Source organism: Cuculus canorus, chromosome 28 (assembly GCF_017976375.1).
Source record: "Cuculus canorus isolate bCucCan1 chromosome 28, bCucCan1.pri, whole genome shotgun sequence".
Taxonomy (NCBI): Eukaryota; Metazoa; Chordata; class Aves; order Cuculiformes; family Cuculidae; genus Cuculus; species Cuculus canorus.
In genome coordinates, this window is record NC_071428.1 from 1,292,490 (window position 1) to 1,313,413 (window position 20,924).

The window sequence follows — 20,924 nt, forward strand, 5'->3', positions numbered from 1 at the left end:
GGCTGCAGATGTTAATCACAAGTGAAAATGAAAAGTGAGGACTGGGTTTCTTGTAATTGCAGGATGAGTATTTACTTGTGGGATGTTAATTTGCTGGCCGGGAGAAGGGCAGGAGCTGTGCAACCATTTTCCCCATGACAAATCTGACTGAGTCAGTGCTTGCGGCTGAAGCCAAGTGTCAGCTTGTAAAGGGCTGCACGGGGATGCTCAGCCGGCACCGGCACAGGGAGCCACGGAATCATGGAATCGGTTGGGTAGGAAGGAACCCTAGAGATCACTCTTCTGTCATGGGCAGGGACATCTCCCACTGGATCAGGGGCTCCAAGCCCCATCCAACCTGGCCTGGAACCCCTCCAGGGATGGGGCAGCCCCCACTGCTCTGGACAACCTGTTCCAGGGCCTCCCCACCCTCACAGCAAAATATTTCTACCTAAGATCTCATCTCAACTGCCCCTCTTTCAGCTCAAAACTGTTCCCCTCATCCTATGCCTGCACTCCCTGATCCAGAGCCCCTCCGCAGCTCTCCCGGAGTCCGTTTCTGCACTGGAAGCTGCTCTAAGGTTTCCCCACAGCCTTCTCTTCTCCAGGCTGAACAACCCCAACTGTCTCAGCCTGTCTTTGAATGGGAGGTGCTCCAGCGCAGAGATCATCTCTGTGACCACCTCCGGAGTTCCAGGGCTCCATTTCTCCCAGACCCCTTTGACACTTCATCGAAGTATGAAGCTGTAATCCCAGAAGGGATTATTTTTCTCCTGGGAACATTTAGGCTGCACAAGGGAGCCGGAGCGATATGTTTGGCCACAGCAAGGAAGAAAGTGAAAATCATTTCTTCGAAGGTAAATATGTAAAACGCTAACATTTATAAGGATCCATGTTATGGATTTTTACAACCTTTTCAAGAAGACTAATAGACGTTCCCAACCCAACAGTGATTTCTATAATCCCCACCTAAACATTAACCTCTGCGGAAAGGATGTAGAAAGGCCTCAGTGAAGTGAGACACATGGAGGTCTGGCTGATGCAATGAGCAGTTTTATTCATGTTTAAAGCACAACAAGCAAACTACTGACAGAAACAGGGACCTGTCTTCAAAATAAGGCACTTTGCATCCTTCAGCTGTGACCACAGCTGCCCAAGCATGTGAGGAGAGAGCCACGAGGACTCTTGTGGCAGGGAAGACTGTGCAGGAGTGTCCTGGCAGAAGAATGGGAAATCAGACGAATTGGGCACTTCACTTTTTGCCGAAAGGCAATGTGCATACACATATCACTGTGTTGGAGCGATCGCCCTGGGCTCTGCTCTGGGACTCACACCACAGGGGCTGCTCAGCACAGAAAACAAGGCTGAAAACAGGCCGTGCGTCGTTCACTGATCTGCCTGGAGCAAAACCTCACAGCAAGCAGAGCTCCCACAGCTCAGGCCAACAGAAATTGAGACTCTAGCAAGGAACAGGGACCCCAGACCCAATTGCCCTACGCTCTTCGTTAACGGTTGCACTACAGAAGAGAGAGAAGAAGGCAGCCTTGCCCGTGGGGCCTAGGCAAAGTTCTCAGTGGTGGCGTCCCCACAGGGGAAATGGATGGCATGGGCAAGGCAAGGCCCATTGGGCTCCTTTCCAAAATCCACCAGGAAGTTCTTGTTGACGGTCAGGCCTCCCTTCTCCGTGTCCACATCAATCTGCAGCATGACAGAGCCTTCCCTGTGAGGGACAAGAGCGCAGCAGTTACGGACGAGCAAACCATGGTCCCGATCGAGAAGTCCTGCCCTTCACCTCCTCTTCTGTGTCCAGGAAGGGGTAGAGCTGATGATTGGACTGGACGAGCTTGGAGAGCTTCTCCAACCTGGATGACTCTGTGAATCTATGGTTCTAATATGGCCTCTGCAGCCCCCGGATGAGACCCTTCCCATTTCCAGTGGAGAGGCCATGCAAAAGAGGCCCCTGGTCCTGCCAGTTGTTCCTTACCTCACCACATCCGGGTAGAGCTGCTTGTCCCAAGTGCTGTAGAAGGAGTTGGTGACGTACAGCCTCTTGCCATCCAAGCTGAGCTGCATTTGACTCGGGCCGCCATACACTCTCTTGCACTGAGGGTACAACCAAGAGCAGGGATGTGAGCAGGGCTGCCCTGGCTGCACGAGCAGGAACAGAGGAGCAGAGCCAAGCTGAGTGGCCGCCTCCCCTCACACCACCACAAACTACAAGAGGCTGCCGACACGGACAGACACAGAGGAAGCCCCAAACCTTGGTCAGAGAATGAGCAGAGCAGAGCCAAACCCAAAGGGCACCTGAGGGCAACGAGACTGCCAACTGACCTTGACCACCAGGGGCTCCGGCTGGCACTTCAGCTCTTCATCTCGGCACACGGTCACGGGTCCCCCACGGACGATGCTGCCTCCCAGGAACACCTGCAGGCAAAGCACGGTAAGACGCATTGCCCTCTCATCCAACCACTGGATGCTGTGGGGAAACCCATCCCCACAAGCCCTTCTGCACCCGCCTCACCTGTCCCACCAGCCGGGGCTTGCAGTTTCTGGAGAGCTCGTACTGGCGGATGTCTCCGTGCAGCCAGTTGCTGAGGTACAGGTACTTGTCATCCGGGGAGATGATGATGTCCGCAATGAAGGCTGAGGCACAGAAAGACAGAGCTCCAGAGAAGCAGCATCAACAGACAACGCACTGGGCATCGTGTCACAGCGCGCCCCTCTCCCTGCCACCCGTGTGCCGCGCCTCAGCAAAAGGGAGGTGGCTGCAGGCACAGGCTCCGTCTGGGGCAGTGGGGTCTTATGGGGTTCTGCAAAGCCCCTCAGCCTCTCCAACAGGCTGTGGGTGCACAGCATGGCTTGGAGGGACAGTGTGGGGCTTTGCCAGGCTGCAAACACAGCGCTGGGAGGAAAAAAGAACCGCCAGCGGATGGCACACAAACCTGGCATCTTGCACATGATCCATCCTGTCACTTCCTTGGGTGGGATCCGGATCACTTCTTCTACTACCCAGCTCTCTCTCTGCACGGAAAACACCAGCAGCACAGTGTGAGCCTTCCTGGCTGCTCAGGAAAGATCTCTCCCCTGCACCCTCCTCCCTGTCCATGCCAGCAAAGCTGGCGGAGGAAGGCGCCCACTGCTCCCAGAAACATCCAGCAGATACCACCAGGAGAGCAGCCTCGATACCAACAGCCAGGCTGGGATTCATCCCCCAAAGGGATCCCCCCAGAGTTCATCCCAGCTGCTCTCGATGGTTTTCCCTCCCACTCAGAGTAGAAGCAGCATCCTGTCATCCCGGCACACACGGCCAAAGCCAGGGCTGGACGCTGCCCTATCCATACACCCCATTCCTGCTCTCTGTGACCCCTCATTTCTGCAGTGCATTTCCCGATCTCGGGCAGCTCCCCACGGCCACATCTCCCCTGCCTGTGGGTGGAATCCTTGCCTCACACTTGTAGAAGCGGTAGACGACACCACTCAGGGCACAGCCGACGTATCCCTCAGCAGCATCGGGATTGTGCAGGAACTTCACACTCAGGGGCAGAGAATCCTCCCCCAGGTCAAAGCACTGTGTCAGAGTGTGACAGGACAAGTTCCACACATTCAGGCGGCGCCCAAAGATCCCTGAGGAGAAAGAAAGCCAAGTCAGAAGGAGGCAGTGTCCAAGGACACTAATGTCACCGCAAAGTGCGCAGAGCTGGGGACAGCCATGGCAGTGGGGAGCCAAAAGCAGCAGAGAAACTGCATGGATGGAGGGAGCAGCAGGAGAAGACAAGGCCAGCCTGGCTTAGGGATAGTGGCTGCGTGTCCTGCAGCTGGGTACAAGAGTCTGGGCAGGGACGAGTCTGCCCGTGCCCCTCACTGACCACATCAACAGCTTCACCCCAGTGAGTGTGGGCTCAGCGCTGGCATTCCTACTCTCTCACCCTTCTTGAAGTCGTTGGGATTAAATCCACGTCCTGCACATTTTGGGACAACTCCGGAAGAGCTGATCAGGACGTTGTGGCATGGTTTGATGCAGAAGTCGAAGCCACTTCGGGGGACATCACAGTCGTATTCCCAATTCCCCTTCAGTTCAAAGTTCTCGCCATCCAGCACGATAAATCCACCTTGATACAGAAGGGAGCAAGACACATCACACACCCCACTTCCAAACTGGGCTGTTTGTTCATGGTGCTATTCCAGGAAAAGTACCTTTCCCATTGCCGGATGGATCTCCCAAGTTGGCAATCAGGATATCGCCGTTGGGCAGGCTGCGAGGCACGTTCAGATATCCCTTGTTGCATGTCCAGAAGACGTCCACTGGCTCAATCATCTGAAACATATTGACGCATACACATACAGACTTCAGCCTCCGACCTCTCGGCTTTGTCTCACCTCCATATCAGAGCCTTTGGCCAGTGGAGACCCTTGAGGATCTCTGAGCTCTGCAGGAGCTTTCGTTCCAAACATGCACACTTGCTGGGCTCACTCCTGCTGAAGCCTCTGAGCTCCCCTCTGTGCAGACAACCAGAACACAGCAACTCCCAACTCCCAACAGCTCAGCCGTTGGCGGGTGACTGCCAGTTGCTGTCTGCTCTCAGAACACGACAGGGGCATAGAAAGGAAGGCAATGCACGCATAGCCTCCCCTGCTCTGAAAAGGAGAGGGCAGAGGGGAAACGTGGCCCATCTCTCTCCAAGGAGGGTGGAAGAGAAGATGAAGAGAGACTTCTTCTTCCCTGGCTGTGATTCCACAAGCACCAGTTCCCAAGTCCTTCCCAGAAACCAATCGTTGAGCCACCACCTCAGGCGTACCTTACACAGCTTGGGAGCCCGGCACTCTGAGCCCACATCCACCACGTAGATGCGGGAGGAAATCAGACAGGGCAGAATCAGCTTGTTCCTTCTCCTCGTGACGCTGTCAGGGCAGGCGCAGGCAGTGCTGAACCCCGAGGCGTGCAGCTCGTCCTTGAGGTTGGGCATGGGCAGGCGGTGGATCACCTAGGCAGCCAAGGCAGAGTGAGGGTCGCATGGGGAGCAGGGGGAAAAGGGGCCCCTAATGCTGTCTCTGGAGCCTCCGTTTGTCTGGAGCTGCGATGCCTGCAGAGACGCAGGGAGCAGAACCCTGCTCCTTGCACGGACCACTGCGCTTTGTGAGGGTCCTGAAACTCATGAAACCATGGATATGAAGGAATTCTGGTGATCATTGCAATGGGACGTGTGTTGCTCTGCAAAGTCCTCCTAGGTCTGGAGTCCAGAATGGATTAAAAACTTCCAGAAGCCAGTGTTGGCTTTGAAGTGCATTTTCTTCTGGAAGTGCTCGGGAAGGGAGTTGGGAAATGAGTCAGAGCCAGCATGTCCCCGGGACACGGAGACAGAGATGATTCAGCTGGAGCCAGGCACACTGAGGAGAGGGGAAAAGGAGCAGGAAGGGAAGATTCCAAGTGGAAACCATACCTATCCCATGCACGACACCAGAGGAGAAGCAAGGAGTTCACTTGAAATGCACCAGGGAGTTCCAGACAGGTCCAGTCAGGACAGAAGAAGCAGGGGGAAAGAGGCAGGGCAGGGAGGGTGAGACGAGAAGGGACAGGAAGACAAGGAGGTGTGAGACACGAGCGTACAGCCGGCATGGCAGAGCAGCAATTGAGCAGCCGGATCCATCCCAAGAAAGAGAGTGAATGGCCTGGGTCTGGGGCACCACGAAGCACAGAACCAGCAGCCGGTGACCAACCCAGTCAAAGCCTCTGGTACCTGGCCATAACACGGAGATCTGGGGTTGAGATCGATGGTGGCCAGGAAGTCAGGCTTGTCGATGCACGTTTCCCTGTAGGTACAGGTCACGTAGGCAACCTCCTCCCTGGGAACTGGGGATAGAGAAAGCTTGGGTTAAAACAGGCCAGGATGGAAGAGAAAGAAAATCTTCCCTGGTGTCTTGGCTAGGATGGAACTGACTTTTCAGAATGCTGTGACCTCCCTCCTTGGTCACTGTCAACTGTCCGACCCAGCTCCCGTTACTGACCCAGACATGAGAGAACAACAGGAGTGGATCTCCAGGCAGTGACAGTTTCCTCCCTTTGGAGCAAGGATTTGGCATGCATAGTTCATTACTGGTGGGCTCCACCAACAAGGACCTCGTTCCAAGTCCCCCCGCTCCCATGCACGTTCAAGAGGGCTTGCCTTTCAGAGCCTCTGGGCAGGTGGGGTACTCGTAGCACTGAACGCGGCATCTGTCTGGTTGAGAAGAAGAGAAGAATAAAGTGAGAAATGCCCACGTCCTTCAGAGGTGCCGGTGGAGAAGACCCTGCCCACCCAAGAGACCTACTCCTGTCTCGGCTCTCAGTGTAGGAGAGACTGCGGAGCATCTCTTACCCATGTTGGAGCCTTCTGGGTCCTCTTCTCACGAGCAGAGGTGCTGGAACTGGAGTTGCTGCTCGCTGTTGGTGTTGCTGGAGCAGGTTGTGTTGTGCCGAGGCTGCTCCGAGGGGGCCTTATATCCAAGACCAAGGGGTGGGGGGAGAAGGCAAGCTGCCAGGGAGGAGCCATTGCTCCCAAGCGTTTGGGAGGTGCCGGACCAGCGTTGTGGCTTGTTTCCGCCTTGCAACCTCCAATCTGGAGGGAAGATCTGCTGCTCCATGCAGGTCTTTTCCTCAATCGCAACCGTCCGTATCTGATCCTGGGGCTCTGTGGATTTCCAGTGGGATTTCTTCTCACTCTGGAGGTGCCCATGGCCCAGTATCCATGTTATTAAAGCCATCCCCTGACACAAGTTCTGCCATCAAAATGTGCAGTGACTGCAAATTCCTCAGCAGGGATTCAAAGCCCAGTGAGATAATCAGCCCCACCAGTAGCCTCCTGGAAATTACAAGGTCTGGATGCATGGAAGCTACCAAAAGCACTTTTGAAAACTGGACCCTGACAGAACGCACGTCTCTGTCTGAGGGCCCAGCTGAAGATGTGGGGTCCCTGCCTTCAGCCCAGAAAGGCAGGCCCAGAGGTGCCCCTACCCATAATGGAGATGTTTGGAGCTCCTAAGGATGGCGAACTGGGAACCAGTGCAGACGACAGGACAGAAGGGGCTCCAACAGTGCCAACATGAGCAAAGGAGCTGGCAGGATCTCCCAAAGAGATGGAAAAGACACCAGGCCAGAAATGGATGCCTTGATCAATACAATAGGTGCCCTCGTTGAAGCAGCATTAGCAAAGTCAAGACGTACCCGCTGCCCCTCTGGTTTAACTCCATATAGGAAGAGTCAGCCTGTGGGAAGGAGGAAGTTCGGGATTCGTGGCAGCTCAGTGCAGTGAAACTAGGCCTGAGCAGGAGCTACGAGCCGTCCCCACCAACCTGGTCAACGAATGCCCCAAACCCACAGCAGGCACCAACAGCGCAAAGCACTTGGCGCCAGAGGGGTTGAAATTGGATTCAGCATCCCCCCATGGGGACAAGAGAGAGGGTTGGAGAGAAGTATTTTGGAATGCAGGGTGGTCTCTGGAGATCCCCGTGAGTCTGTCTGCCACCGGATGCCAAACGCCAGCAGGGTGAAAACACCAAGAGGCATGGAATGTGATTGATGAAGTGTCACATCTTGTGGAAGAGCTCCTCAACAAAATTACATGGGCAAATTAAGTAATTGCTCCAGGAAGGAATGCAGAATCATCTGACAAAGCCACTGGAGAGGCCCTCAGATCTCTATCGGAAGGGAAGACAGCAGAGCCCGTCTCAGGCCTCTAATTAAATGGCTTCCAGAACTGCATGTGAAACATGCAAGAGGTGGTCATGGCATCAGCCAAATGCCTGGGCTCTTCTCTAAGCGAGGAACATCAACCTGCTGAAACCTGCAGAACTCGGGAGTTGTTCAGCAGAAATCCATCCCAGCAGCTTCAGTGGAAGGGGCAAGGGCAACCAGGAGAGGGATTGTTCCCCACCAAGGCCAAACACCTCCATGCCACCAGCCGATGTGCAGTTATTGTTGACACACTGCATCCCAGGTACAGCATGTTTTTCTATAAGGCAAGGAGAAGGTTTAATATGATGGATGAAAGGAGAAAGTCTGCAAAGAAACAACCCAAAGCCTTACATTATTGACTGTGAAAGAAGTTGGGAGCCTGGGAAAGAGTAACCACACAGAAAGGAATTCTGTCCTGATATCAAATCAGCTGGGTAATGGATGAATTTTTGGATGGCTTTTCCACCATGTGGAGCACCCCACAGCACCCACCTGGGACCTGGAAGACTCCAGCAGAGGAACTTCTCTTGGATGCCAGAAAAAACAGCAAACGTAAGAAGGAAAGGATGTAAAGGGCCAGAAGAAAGAGGCACCACAAATTTCAGCTGCTCCAGGCCAAGCCGGGTTAAGGCACTGGGCTCCACATTGGACCTCAGGAGGTGCCGGGTTTAATGTGTACAGGATGTTACCATCTCCAGAGGGTAAGGAGACTCAATGAAGACCACTGCACATCCACACACCACACAATGCAGACCAACTGGCCAAAGCCATAAGACTAAGAGTATGGCACATTGGCTCTGCTGTCCCTCACGGCTGTGTGAACATTAAACACTTCCATTCCAGTGTGTGAAACCAGCAGTGTTCCAGAGGTGAAGGACACAGAGAAGCTCCTGGGGCTAAGCATTGCTTCCTGGGACTAGCAGGTTGTTGCTGAATTTCTCCTTCTGGATTATCAACAATCACAGCGCTTATACAGTAACTCTCAAAGGAGCTTGTTTTATAAACGTGTGCTTCTGAACAGGAGTCACGGCTCTGCTTTTGGGGGACTCTTCACAACATGCCGTGAGTTTGGGGCCAAACTTGAGTGAGTGGAAGTAAGGAATCCATCCCTGGCTTGCAGAGGCAGGACACGTGGCCAGGCTCAGGGACCACAAGCTTCTCCTGCTCCATCCGAGGCAACGTCAGAGACTCAGCTGATGTGATCCTGTTGTCACGCTATGTGTGTGTCGCTGTGCCTTCCCCTTGCATCTGTACACTTGCTAATTAAAAAGCTCATTAGCCTTGCACTAATTACCAAAGTTTGCTGGTTATCTCATTTGGCTGTCCCTGGTGACGTTTTTGGCGTCCCTCACAAAACCAAGCTCTAGGGTGTAGAGTTTGCTAATTAAAGTGATCAGAGGGAGGATAAGAGCCGGCTCAGCAGCACCAACGAGCAAGCAAGCAATGTTAAGTGGAGAACATGATCCATGTGGTCTACTTGCAGCCCAAGAAAAGCTTCCCTTCACCAGGTGAGGTGACTGGCACAGAGCAGCTCAGCACACAGTATTTTGTGGAATCAAACCCTATAACCCAAAATGAGTTATAAAGCAGGTATGTTTATTTTCAGCGCTGGGGAAATAAACATGGGGGTTCTCCTCCTAGCTTGCACACTGTATAACTTCACAAACAGCTACTTATAGTGTAAAAACACGCATAGTTATAAGTGCCTACTACATATTCATAACTTTTCCCCGCTTCATATTATAATGAGTTCTGGAAGATTTGGTCCAATCTTGCGCCTACGTAGTACCTCCTTGTGGTCGTGGGCCAGGGTCTTAGGGATGAAGTAAGACGTCTTCCTCAGGATGAAAAAGGTTTTCTCCATATTGGAGAGGACTTTGCTGCACCAGGGACACTAAGTCTCCTCTGAACACCCAGCTGGCCATGGGAGCAGTCTCCAACCTTCCGCTCTTCTCCAGGGATGACATTCTCCTGCTTCCCACCTGCCCCTGCCATAAAGCTCTTGAAGCGCCCCAGGTTATCTAACTGTTGCTCATCATCTGGCACTCTTAAATCCCCCTTTTCCATGTTTTTTTCCTGGTCTCCATACCCTTCTTACAGACTTCGGCCACATTTAAACAGCTCAGGATGGCACTCAGCACCACAAGCAGCAGAGTTTGGAAAGACCGTAGTCAGTGCCAGTGTCCCAGCAAAATTGCCAGCACAAGTGTCTTGTCCCAGACCTTCCCAGGTTTCCCAAGGTTTTCACTCTGTTTCCATCCATCCCTTTCTTTAGGAGAAGAATGAGAACCATGGCATCCAACCCTTGTGTCAAACCAGGCACGATTTATCCCCTTGAGCAGCAGAGGACAGGTTTGTTGGTTAATTCCCATGCTGACATGGCATGGGAAGCTTGAGGTTCATTGTTAACTTCTTCAAGATGTAATTCTGAGAGCATAAGAGCAAAGCCCCCACCACTCTGCACATCTGTGTTTACTTCTTAACAGCCCTGGCCCTTGGGACCTGATTAGAAGCAGCTGCAGTTGTTTTTAATGATGTTCTGGAGCAGAGCTCCACTGACAAAGCTTAATCCACAGAGCAAACCCTAGCTTATGTTTTTTATTCCTACCTGGACTGCTGTGGACCTGGAATTCCATCACCAGGGACCAAGGGGGGACAACAGGGTCCCAACCATCCCACCAGCAGTGAACAGAAACCAGAGAGGGACCGGGTGACAGGTTTTTGACAATGGCAGACTGACACACGTTTGCCAGGAACCTTCTGGTGGTGAGGAGAAACGCGACAATTAACACACGTGGCATTGCACTGCTGACAGAAAGGGGGGAGACAATGTAGGGAGTGGGGTTCCCACTGGGGGGAGTTTTTTCAAAACATATTATTTTTTAATTACAAAGCACGCACAAAGCAGGGTCCACCTTAGGTACAGAGAAGCTGTAGGTGCAGGTGAGCATGGAGCAAAACTGGCTGAGCTCTGCTCCTGCCAGGGCAGAGGGGTGGGCAGAAAAGGAGAGGGACAGTGAGATTCACAGAATCACAGAATCAGTGGGTTGGAAAAGACCTCTAGGATCGTCGAGTCCAACCATTCCTATCAACCACTAAACTATGTCCCTGAGCACCTCATCCACCCATCTTTTGAATACCTCCAGGGATGGTGACTCCCCCCCCCCCTTCCCTGGGCAGCCTCTGCCAGGGCCCAGTGACCATTTCTGTGATTTTTTTTTTTCTGATGTCCAGCCTGACCCTCCCCTGGTGGAGCTTGAGGCCATTCCCCCTTGTCCTGTCCCCTGTCCCTTGGGAGAAGAGCCCAACTCCCTCCTCTCCACAACCTCCTTTCAGGCAGTTGTAGAGAGCAATAAGGTCTCCCCTCAGCCTTCTCTTCTCCAGGCTAAACAACCCCACCTCTTCCAGCCGCTCCTTGTCAGACGTTCTCCAGCCCCTCACCAGCTTCGTTGCTCTTCTCTGGACACATTCCAGAGCCTCAACATCCTTCTTGTGGTGAGGGGCCCAGAACTGAACACAGTACTCAAGGTGCGGCCTCACCAGTGCTGAGTACAGAGGGAGAATCCCCTCCCTGGCCCTGCTGGTGACCCCATTTCTGATACAAGCCAAGATGCCATTGGCCTTCTTGGCCCCCTGGGCCACCGCTGGATCACGTTCAGTCAACCATTCCCCTCAGGTCCTTCTCCTCCGTGCAGCTCTCCAGCCACTCTTCCCCTGGTCTGGAGCTGCATAGGGTTGTTGTGCTCCAAGTGCAGGGCCCGGCGTTTGGCCTTGGTGAACCTCATCCCATTGGCCTCAGCCCAGTGGTTCTGCCTGTTCCGATCCCTTTGGAGCCTCCCTACCCTCAAGCAGATGGACACTTCCTCCCAGCTTAGTGTTGCCGGCAAACTTCCTTAGGGTGCATTTGTTCCCCTCCTCCAGGCCATAGATAAAGACACTGAACAGGGCTGGACCAAGCACTGAGGCCTGGGGGACACCACTTGTGACTGGCCTCCAGCTGGAGTTAACTCCATTGACCACCACTCTCTGGGCCATCCAACCAGTTTTCCACCCAGGAGAGTGTGCTCCTGTCCAGGCCAGAAGGCAGACAGTTTCCTAAGCAAAGCGCTGTGAGAAACTGATGGTGAGTGGGCAGCCTCCCTGCTGGGCCGCACTGCCGGCAGAGCAGCACCAGGCCGATGGCAGGGCCACAGCTCACTGCACGCAGGTTCTGGCCAGGCACAAACAGCTCTGGGGCAGCGCAGAGGTGACAGAGAGCTCAGAGCTGTGGCCCAGTGGCCACGCAAACAGCCCAAGAGATGGGGGCTGAAGAGAAAAGGCAGAGATGGTTACAGGCAGGCAGAGTGTGTGAAGCCGAGACCCACCACCCTGGGCCCCTTCATCATCTCATGGATCAGAGATAAAGCCAATGGCTCTGCATTTTGCAGCTGGGGAGGACGCACCAGCAGGACCTGCTTTCTCTCCCATTCCATTCGTCTGCCTGAAAACCAGCATTAGCAGCTTTCCTCAAGTTCTGCAAGCCAACCCCAAGCTTAGAACAAAGAGAACCATTTCCCCTCCACTGAAGGAGATGGAAATGGAAACCAGGAATACACCTGCTGAGCAGTTCACCTGAACATCTCATGTTCCCCTCCAAGGACTAACTTACTCTTCTCTGTGTGAGTTTCCTATCCGTCTCTGTTCATCCTGATATGAATGTGGATGCAGAAGATGCACCCGGGATTTCTTTTTCTGTTGAGTTGGTGCAAAAAAAATCACTGTTTTTGTCATTGTAAACTGTGCTGCTTATTCTCGATTAGACTTTTGTTTAACCATGTTCAAGCAGTTTTACTGTTTTAAAACACAAAATTCGCTCTACTTATCGATGTTCATGGGCTTGTTCTCATTGTTTATGCTTTTTTTTACATTACACTGTCAAATTATAGACGGGGAACAAAAGCAGACTTGAGTGATTTTATTGTATGAGTTCCAAAGGGGCTGTAAAGCAGCAGAAGATGCTGCAATATCAGCCAGAGGTTTGGCCAGGGGACAAATGATTACACAGCTTGATAGAATCATAGAACAGTTTCAGCTGGAAAAGACCTTTAGCTGTAATAGAAACCAGAGACTTGAATCTGAGGAGGTCACAGGCATCCTGCTGTGACAAATGACACCAACTCAGGATGGTATTGAAGGGGACCCACACAGAACAATGCGAGAGGTTCCAGAAGAACTCAACGTTGACCACTGAACAGTTGTTCCACATTTGCAGTATAATCTCCCTTAAAGAGAAAGAAAGGTGCCAATTCCACCCAGCGCAGGTTCCCCACGTCCAGCCCAGATCCCAAGACTGGAATGTGCTGTATAAACCCAGCACAAAGTGTTCTGGAGGGGAGGAGATCTCAATGTGAACCTGGTACAGCTAACAGAGAGGCAAGGAGATTGAAAACGTGAGTCTGTTCCTGCCAAGAAGTGAATTCAGCCTGGGACCGTTCCTTGTCTGCCCCGCTGGCTGGAAGGGGAGGGAAATTTGCAGGTTCGTCTGAGAAGACTCTGGGCAGAACAGAGCACTCAGAAAGCTGCACCATCCCCCTGATTTCGAAGGACATTCCTTTCCAGTCCTGTATCTCCAAGGCTCATCTTATCCTGGTGCATCCATGCTCAGTGCAGCCTCAGGATGCCCCCAGTTTCTCATGAAACACCAGAAAAAAAGGACTTTTGGGGAGCTGGTGGAAGCTGTGAAGGGCTCAATGGGTGCTAGAAAGCAGCCCATCCTCCAGCCATCCACTAGAGGCAACAGAAGCAGCACCCAACTGCAGCCACCCCAGATCGCCGCCTCCCGGGTGAGGCACTTTTAGCCATGCAGGTGCACCGCGTCCCATGTTCCTCGGGAGAACTCTTGCACAAGTGGCAGGAAAGGCTCACACTCCCTGACGCATGGAAATCAGGATCCACAGACTTGGAACGGGAGTTGGAGGGATGAAAGACTTTGCTCATACCAGCAGAAATGTGAAAAGGGACTTCCACTCTGCGTTTCTCACAGATGCAGATGTGGTCCATGGAGGACTCCAAAGGCACTGAGGTCGTTTTGCCAGACTTGTGTGAAGCACAGGCAGAGCACTGCAGGTGAAACCCCCTCACTCTGCCTCTGCCATGTTGCAACTGTGCTGTCTGTGGAACCATTGAGTGGAACTCAATGTTCTCCCTAGCAGCGAGGCAGCTGCTTAAGACGGTCAATCCCACACCCACCTTCAGGGGAGCCCTACTAAAGCCAAAGGACTGGTTCGGGTGATGACAGTTCTGCATCACTGTGATCAGGGACGTTTGTTTGGGGCAGAAAGAGAACAAAAGGATGCGAAGTTTCCCTGCAAGGCATGTGCCGGCAAGAAGGCACAAAACCAGAGAACAAGTGAAGACAATTTCTCCTAGAAACATCCAGGAAGACACAGGTAATCCAGGGATTGTCAAGCCCTGATGTTATTATGAAACACTGAGGGTGTTAGTTTGCTCCTGAAATAAACCCAAAAGGCCTCAGTGGAATGAGACTCGTAGAGCTCCGGCTGATGCAATGATTTTATTCATGTTTAAAGCACAACAAGCAAACTAGTGGCAGAAACAGGGACCTGTCTTCAAAATAAGGCACTTTGCATCCTTCAGCTGTGACCACAGCTACCCAAGCATGTGAGGAGAGAGCCACGAGGACTCTTGTGGCAGGGAAGACTGTGCAGGAGTGTCCTGGCAGAAGAATGGGAAATCAGACGAATTGGGCACTTCACTTTTTGCCGAAAGGCAATGTGCATACACATATCACTGTGTTGGAGCGATCGCCCTGGGCTCTGCTCTGGGACTCACACCACAGGGGCTGCTCAGCACAGAAAACAAGGCTGAAAACAGGCCGTGCGTCGTTCACTGATCTGCCTGGAGCAAAACCCTCACAGCAAGCAGAGCTCCCACAGCTCAGGCCAACATAAACTGAGACTCTAGCAAGGAACAGGGACCCCAGACCCAATTGCCCTACGCTCTTTGTTAACGGTTACACTACAGAAGAGAGAGAAGAAGGCAGCCTTGCCCGTGGGGCCTAGGCAAAGTTCTCGGTGGTGGCGTCCCCACAGGGGAAATGGATGGCATGGGCAAGGCAAGGCCCATTGGGCTCCTTTCCAAAATCCACCAGGAAGTTCTTGTTGACGGTCAGGCCTCCCTTCTCCGTGTCCACATCAATCTGCAGCATGACAGAGCCTTCCCTGCGAGGGACAAGAGCGCAGCAGTTACTGATGAGCAAACCATGGCCCTGATCGAGAAGTCCTGCCCTTCACCTCCTCTTCTGTGCCCAGGAAGGGGTAGAGCTGATGGTTGGACTGGATGAGCTTGGAGGGCTTCTCCAACCTGGATGACTCTGTGAGTCTATGGTTCTAATATGGCCTCTGCAGCCCCCGGATGAGACCCTTCCCATTTCCAGTGGAGAGGCCATGCAAAAGAGGCCCCTGGTCCTGCCAGTTGTTCCTTACCTCACCACATCCGGGTAGAGCTGCTTGTCCCAAGTGCTGTAGAAGGAGTTGGTGACGTACAGCCTCTTGCCATCCAAGCTGAGCTGCATTTGACTCGGGCCGCCATACACTCTCTTGCACTGAGGGTACAACCAAGAGCAGGGATGTGAGCAGGGCTGCCCTGGCTGCACGAGCAGGAACAGAGGAGCAGAGCCAAGCTGAGTGGCCGCCTCCCCTCACACCACCACAAACTACAAGAGGCTGCCGACATGGACAGACACAGAGGAAGCCCCAAACCTTGGTCAGAGAATGAGCAGAGCAGAGCCAAACCCAAAGGGCACCTGAGGGCAACGAGACTGCCAACTGACCTTGACCACCAGGGGCTCCGGCTGGCACTTCAGCTCTTCATCTCGGCACACAGTCACGGGTCCCCCACGGACGATGCTACCTCCCAGGAACACCTGCAGGCAAAGCACAGCAAGACGCATTGCCCTCTCATCCAGCCACTGGATGCTGTGGGGAAACCCATCCCCACAAGCCCTTCTGCACCCGCCTCACCTGTCCCACCAGCCGGGGCTTGCAGTTTCTGGAGAGCTCGTACTGGCGGATGTCTCCGTGCAGCCAGTTGCTGAGGTACAGGTACTTGTCATCCGGGGAGATGATGATGTCCGCAATGAAGGCTGTGGCACAGAAAGACAGAGCTCCAGAGAAGCAGCATCAACAGACAACGCACTGGGCATCGTGTCCCAGTGCGCCCCTCTCCCTGCCATCCGTGTGCCGCGCCTCAGCAAAAGGGAGGTGGCTGCAGGCACAGGCTCCGTCTGGGGCAGTGGGGTCTTATGGGGTTCTGCAAAGCCCCTCAGCCTCTCCAACAGGCTGTGGGTGCACAGCATGGCTTGGAGGGACAGTGTGGGGCTTTGCCAGGCTGCAAACACAGTGCTGGGAGGAAAAAAGAACCGCCAGCGGATGGCACACAAACCTGGCATCTTGCACATGATCCATCCTGTCACTTCCTTGGGTGGGATCCGGATCACCTCTTCTACTACCCAGCTCTCTCTCTGCACGGAAAACAACAGCAGTGCAGCGTGAGCCTTCCTGGCTGCTCAGGAAAGAGCTCTCCCCTGCATCCTCCCCCCTGTCCATGCCAGCAAAGCTGCCGGAGGAAGGCTCCCTCTGCTCCCAGAAACATCCAGCAGATACCACCAGGAGAGCAGCCTTGATACCAACAGCTAGGCTGGGATTCATCCCCCAAAGGGATCCCCCCAGAGTTCGTCCCAGCTGCTCTCGATGGGTTTCCCTCCCACTCAGAGTAGAAGCAGCATCCTGTCATCCCGGCACACACGGCCAAAGCCAGGGCTGGACGCTGCCCTATCCATACACCCCATTCCTGCTCTCTGTGACCCCTCGTTTCTGCAGTGCATTTCCCGATCTCGGGCAGCTCCCCACGGCCACATCTCCCGTGCCTGTGGGTGGAATCCTTGCCTCACACTTGTAGAAGCGGTAGACGACACCACTTAGGGCACAGCCGACGTATCCCTCAGCAGCATCGGGGTTGTGCAGGAACTTCACACTCAGGGGCAGAGAATCCTCCCCCAGGTCAAAGCACTGTGTCAGAGTGTGACAGGACAAGTTCCACACATTCAGGTGGCGCCCAAAGATCCCTGAGGAGAACGAAAACCAAGTCAGAAGGAGGCAGTGTCCAAGGACACTAATGTCACCGCAAAGTGCGCAGAGCTGGGGACAGCCATGGCAGTGGGGAGCCAAAAGCAGCAGAGAAACTGCATGGATGGAGGGAGCAGCAGGAGAAAACAAGGCCAGCCTGGCTTAGGGACACTGACCACATCAACAGCTTCACCCCAGTGAGTGGGGTGACAACAGCTTCACCCCAGGGCTCAGCACTGGCATTCCTACTCTCTCACCCCTCTTGAAGTCGTTGGGATTAAATCCACGTCCTGCACATCTTGGGACAACTCCGGAAGAGCTGATCAGGACGTTGTGGCATGGTTTGATGCAGAAGTCGTAGCCACTTCGGGGGACATCACAGTCATATTCCCAATTCCCCTTCAGTTCAAAGTTCTCGCCATCCAGCACGATAAATCCACCTTGATACAGAAGGGAGCAAGACACATCACACACCCCGCTTCCAAACTGGGCTGTTTGTTTATGGTGCTATTCCAGGAAAAGTACCTTTCCCATTGCCGGATGGATCTCCCAAGTTGGCAATCAGGATATCTCCGTTGGGCAGGCTGCGAGGCACGTTCAGATATCCCTTGTTGCATGTCCAGAAGACGTCCACTGGCTCAATCATCTGAAACATATTGACACATACACATACAGACTTCAGCCTCTGACCTCTCGGCTTTGTCTCACCTCCATATCAGAGCCTTTGGCCAGCGGAGACCCTTGAGGATCTCTGAGCTCTGCAGGAGCTTTCATTCCAAACATGCACACTTGCTGGGCTCGCTCCTGCTGAAGCCTCTGAGCTCCCCTCTGTGCAGACAACCAGAACACAGCAACTCCCAACTCCCAACAGCTCAGCCGTCGGGGGGTGACTGCCAGTTGTTGTCTGCTCTCGGAACACCACAGGGGCATAGAAAGGAAGGCAATGCATGCATAGCCTCCCCTGCTCTGAAAAGGAGAGGGCAGAGGGGAAACGTGGCCCATCTCTCTCCAAGGAGGGTGGAAGAGAAGATGAAGAGAGACCTCTTCTTCCCTGGCTGTGATTCCACAAGCACCAGTTCCCAAGTCCTTCCCAGAAACCAGTCACTGAGCCACCACCTCAGGCGTACCTTACACAGCTTGGGAGCCCGGCACTCTGAGCCCACATCCACCACGTAGATGCGGGAGGAAATCAGACAGGGCAGAATCAGCTTGTTCCTTCTCCTCGTGACGCTGTCAGGGCAGGCGCAGGCAGTGCTGAACCCCGAGGCGTGCAGCTCGTCCTTGAGGTTGGGCATGGGCAGGCGGTGGATCACCTAGGCAGCCAAGGCAGAGTGAGGGTCGCATGGGAGCAGGGGGAAAAGGGGCCCCTAACGCTGCCTCTGGAGCCTCCGTTTGTCTGGAGCTGCGATGCCTGCAGAGACGCAGGGAGCAGAACCCTGCTCCTTGCACCGGCCTCTGCGCTTTGTGAGGGTCATGAAACTCATGAAACCATGGATATGAAGGAATTCTGGTGATCATTGCAATGGGACATGTGTTGCTCTGCAAAGTCCTCCTAGGTCTGGAGTCCGGAGTGGATTAAAAACTTCCAGAAGCCAGTGTTGGCTTTGAAGTGCATTTTCTTCTGGAAGTGCTCGGGAAGGGAGTTGGGAAATGAGTCAGAGCCAGCATGTCCCCGGGACACGGAGACAGAGATGATTCAGCTGGAGCCAGGCACACTGAGGAGAGGGGAAAAGGAGCAGGAAGGGAAGATTCCAAGTGGAAACCATACCTATCCCATGCACGACACCAGAGGAGAAGCAAGGAGTTCACTTGCCCTGAGAAATGCACCAGGGAGTTCCAGACAGGTCCAGTCAGGGGAGAAGAAGCAGGGGGCAAGAGGCAGGGCAGGGAGGGTGAGACGAGAAGGGACAGGAAGACAAGGAGGTGTGAGACACGAGCGTACAGCCGGCATGGCAGAGCAGCAATTGAGCAGCCGGATCCATCCCAAGAAAGAGAGCGAATGGCCTGGGTCTGGGGCACCACGAAGCACAGAGCCAGCAGCCGGTGACCAACCCAGTCAAAGCCTCTGGTACCTGGCCATAACACGGAGATCTGGGGTTGAGATCGATGGTGGCCAGGAAGTCAGGCTTGTCGATGCAGGTTTCCCTGTAGGTACAGGTCACGTAGGCAACCTCCTCCCTGGGAACTGGGGATAGAGAAAGCTTGGGTTAAAACGGGACAGGATGGAAGAGAAAGAAAATCTTCCCTGGTGTCTTGGCTAGGATGGAACTGACTTTTCAGAATGCTGTGACCTCCCTCCTTGGTCACTGTCAACTGTCCGACCCAGCTCCCGTTACTGACCCAGACATGAGAGAACAACAGGAGCGGATCTCCAGGCAGTGACAGTTTCCTCCCTTTGGAGAAAGGATTTGGCATGCATAGTTCATTACTGGTGGGCTCCACAAACAAGGACCTCGTTCCAAGTCCCCCCGCTCCCAAGCACACTCAAGAGGACTTGCCTTTCAGAGCCTCTGGGCAGGTGGGGTACTCGTAGCACTGAACTCGGCATCTGTCTGGTTGAGAAGAAGAGAAGAATAAAGTGAGAAATGCCCACGTCCTTCAGAGGTGCCGGTGGAGAAGACCCTGCCCACCCAAGAGACCTACTCCTGTCTCGGCTCTCAGTGTAGGAGAGACTGCGGAGCATCTCTTACCCATGTTGGAGCCTTCTGGGTCCTCTTCTCACGAGCAGAGGTGCTGGAACTGGAGTTGCTGCTCGCTGTTGGCGTTGCTGGAGCAGGTTGTGTTGTGCCGAGGCTGCTCCGACGGGGCCTTATATCCAAGACCAAGGGGTGGGGGGAGAAGGCAAGCTGCCAGGGAGGAGCCATTGCTCCCAAGCGTTTGGGAGGTGCCGGACCAGCGTTGTGGCTTGTTTCCGCCTTGCAACCTCCAATCTGGAGGGAAGATCTGCTGCTCCATGCAGGTCTTTTCCTCAAACGCAACCGTCCGTATCTGATCCTGGGGCTCTGTGGATTTCCAGTGGGATTTCTTCTCACTCTGGAGGTGCCCATGGCCCAGTATCCATGTTATTAAAGCCATCCCCAGACACAAGTTCTGCCATCAAAATGTGCAGTGACTGCAAATTCCTCAGCAGGGATGAAAAGCCCAGTGAGATAATCAGCCCCACCAGTAGCCTCCTGGAAATTACAAGGTCTGGATGCATGGAAGCTACCAAAAGCACTTTTGAAAACTGGACCCTGACAGAATGCACGTCTCTGTCTGAGGGCCCAGCTGAAGGTGTGGGGTCCCTGCCTTCAGCCCAGAAAGGCAGGCCCAGAGGTGCCCCTACCCATAATGGAGACGTTTGGAGCTCCTAAGGATGTCGAACTGGGAACCAGTGCACACGACAGGACAGAAGGGGCTCCAACAGTGCCAACATGAGCAAAGGAGCTGGCAGGATCTCCCAAAGAGATGGAAAAGACACCAGGCCAGAAATGGGTGCCTTGATCAATACAATAGGTGCCCTCGTTGAAGCAGCATTTGCAAAGTCAAGACATACCCGCTGTCCCTCTGGTTTAACTCTGTACGGGAAGAGTCAGCCTGTGGGAAGGAGGAAGTTCGGGATTCGTGGCAGCTCAGTGCAGTGAAACTAGGCCTGAGCAGGAGCTATGAGCCGTCCCCACCAACCTGGTCAACGAATGCCCCAAACCCACAGCAGGCACCAACCGCGCAAAGCACTTGGCGCCAGAGGGGTTGAAATTGGATTCAACTGCCCCCCATGGGGACAAGAGAGAGTGTTGGAGAGAAGCATTTTGGAATGCAGGGTGGTCTCTGGAGATCCCCGTGAGTCTCTCTGCCACCGGATGCCAAACGCCAGCAGGGTGAAAACACCAAGAGGCATGGAATGTGATTGATGAATTGTCACATCTTGTGGAAGAGCTCCTCAACGAAATTACATGGGCAAATTACACGGGCCAAGTAATTTCTCCAGGTAGGAATTCAGAATCATCTGACAAAGCCACTGGAGATGCTCTCAGAAGATTGCTATCAGAGGAGATCTTTTATCTCACCAGGGCTGTCATTAGTGGCTCTCGGGTTCTGAACCAGCACCTGAAACACTCAGATGGGCACAGGAG

General features: G+C 53.8%; 2 protein-coding genes across 2 annotated transcripts; both read right to left on the bottom strand.

Annotated features, from left to right (window-relative positions):
* Window positions 1-1,016: 1,016 nt before the first annotated feature.
* Window positions 1,017-6,441, bottom strand: LOC104055704 (methanethiol oxidase). The gene is made up of 12 exons (XM_054050895.1): window positions 6,333-6,441; window positions 6,141-6,194; window positions 5,715-5,827; window positions 4,776-4,961; window positions 4,174-4,294; window positions 3,906-4,088; window positions 3,425-3,603; window positions 2,922-3,000; window positions 2,501-2,622; window positions 2,311-2,403; window positions 1,964-2,082; window positions 1,017-1,699 (listed from the first exon to the last, which is right to left on the bottom strand). The coding sequence occupies exons 1-12, from the start codon at window positions 6,334-6,336 to the stop codon at window positions 1,537-1,539; spliced, it is 1,416 nt and encodes a 471-aa protein (XP_053906870.1). The 5' UTR covers window positions 6,337-6,441; the 3' UTR covers window positions 1,017-1,536.
* Window positions 6,442-14,227: 7,786 nt separating this feature from the next.
* On the bottom strand, window positions 14,228-19,635 carry LOC128849350 (methanethiol oxidase-like). Its single transcript, XM_054050896.1, has 12 exons — window positions 19,503-19,635; window positions 19,311-19,364; window positions 18,885-18,997; window positions 17,940-18,125; window positions 17,338-17,458; window positions 17,070-17,252; window positions 16,633-16,811; window positions 16,130-16,208; window positions 15,709-15,830; window positions 15,519-15,611; window positions 15,172-15,290; window positions 14,228-14,907 (listed from the first exon to the last, which is right to left on the bottom strand). The coding sequence occupies exons 1-12, from the start codon at window positions 19,504-19,506 to the stop codon at window positions 14,745-14,747; spliced, it is 1,416 nt and encodes a 471-aa protein (XP_053906871.1). The 5' UTR covers window positions 19,507-19,635; the 3' UTR covers window positions 14,228-14,744.
* Window positions 19,636-20,924: the final 1,289 nt, after the last annotated feature.